This window comes from Austrofundulus limnaeus, unplaced genomic scaffold (assembly GCF_001266775.1).
Source record: "Austrofundulus limnaeus strain Quisiro unplaced genomic scaffold, Austrofundulus_limnaeus-1.0 Scaffold67, whole genome shotgun sequence".
NCBI classification, from domain to species: domain Eukaryota; kingdom Metazoa; phylum Chordata; class Actinopteri; order Cyprinodontiformes; family Rivulidae; genus Austrofundulus; species Austrofundulus limnaeus.
The window spans coordinates 369,951-371,105 of record NW_013952469.1 but is presented as its reverse complement, the minus strand read 5'-3'; the positions used below and the strand labels follow the sequence as shown (position 1 = coordinate 371,105).

Genomic DNA, 1,155 nt, shown 5'->3' with positions numbered 1-1,155 from the left:
GTTTAGCGTTAGCCGTTAGCTTCCCCAGCCGATCACATGGTCAGGTGGTTTTTGCGCACTCCAGCTGTTCTATAGGACCTCCTTGATGTCTTTGCATTTGGTCTTCTGGCTTCTAAACCATAAGTGACAAAAATATTTGGCTTATAGCAGCATAATCCCTGGACACCACTGAGTCACATGGTATAGGCCACACCCATTTCCGCCTACACTTTTTTTTTCTCCAGCGCAAAATTTGCAAGAACTACTTTTGGCTTTGTTTTAAAGATTTAAAGTCCGATCACCACCAAACTCACCATCCTGAATCTATTTTATACTTTGTGATCGGTTGTAATTATTTACTTTAAACTGTAAGAGAATCATTAAGTCCCTGTTAACATGTGCCTCGATCCTGCAGTGTAAACACCCACTGGTTTACATTTCAGGCACTCTAATAGTGACGTAAGAGTGTACACCTGCAGGTGTGACTACATATCAGAGGGAACACTTTCAGCCCTGTCTTCGGTGGCCCATAATGCACTTGTTGTCAGGGCAGTAACACTGCTGCTTCAGGCCTTTCATCAGGCAGACAGCAAGTTCTGATCTGCTGATGTCTTGCAGAAAACATCCAGGTTACTGTTGATGCTCTGCAACACTCGTGTCAGGTTCAACAGAGTTATGGATCTTAAACTACACAGTGTGCAGAGGAGGGCAGTAATTAAGTGCACAATGAAGTGATAGTTTCTAACATACGCTGCCTTTTCTCTCCCACGCACCAAATCCCTTCCTATTGTTCAGTGGCGCCAGGCAGACTCCATCAGGCATCTGGGCAAGGTGACGCTGGCTCAGGAGCAGGACTATACAGGCCTCATCGTGGGCTGCGTCTGCGTCAGCCTGCTGCTGCTGCTGCTGGGAACGCTGCTGATGTGGAGGAGGAACAAACACATCGATGGTAAGAGCAGAAGGTCAAAACGGTGCTGATTCTGACTCCTGGAAGGATGAACTCAGATTTAGGCCCAGTTCAGATCTGAAAATGTTTACCGTATTTTTCGGACTATAAGCCGCACCGGACTGTAAGCCGCACCCACAACATAAAAAAAAACAGTACACCCAAATTTGCCATCAAAAAAGTGAATTCAACATCGAAACATAAAAAGCAAACCTTTAGGAATTAAAGTT

The 1,155-nt window shown here is 45.2% G+C and overlaps 1 protein-coding gene across 1 annotated transcript in view; it reads left to right on the top strand.

Moving 5' to 3' along the window:
- The window catches only part of met (MET proto-oncogene, receptor tyrosine kinase), an 86,983-nt gene that overhangs the window by 63,627 nt on the left and 22,201 nt on the right, over positions 1 to 1,155 (top strand). The window contains exon 11 of the mRNA XM_014010268.1: positions 775 to 928. Within this exon, the coding sequence (XP_013865722.1) occupies positions 775 to 928 (154 nt within the window). The remainder of the gene's footprint in view (positions 1 to 774; positions 929 to 1,155) is intronic.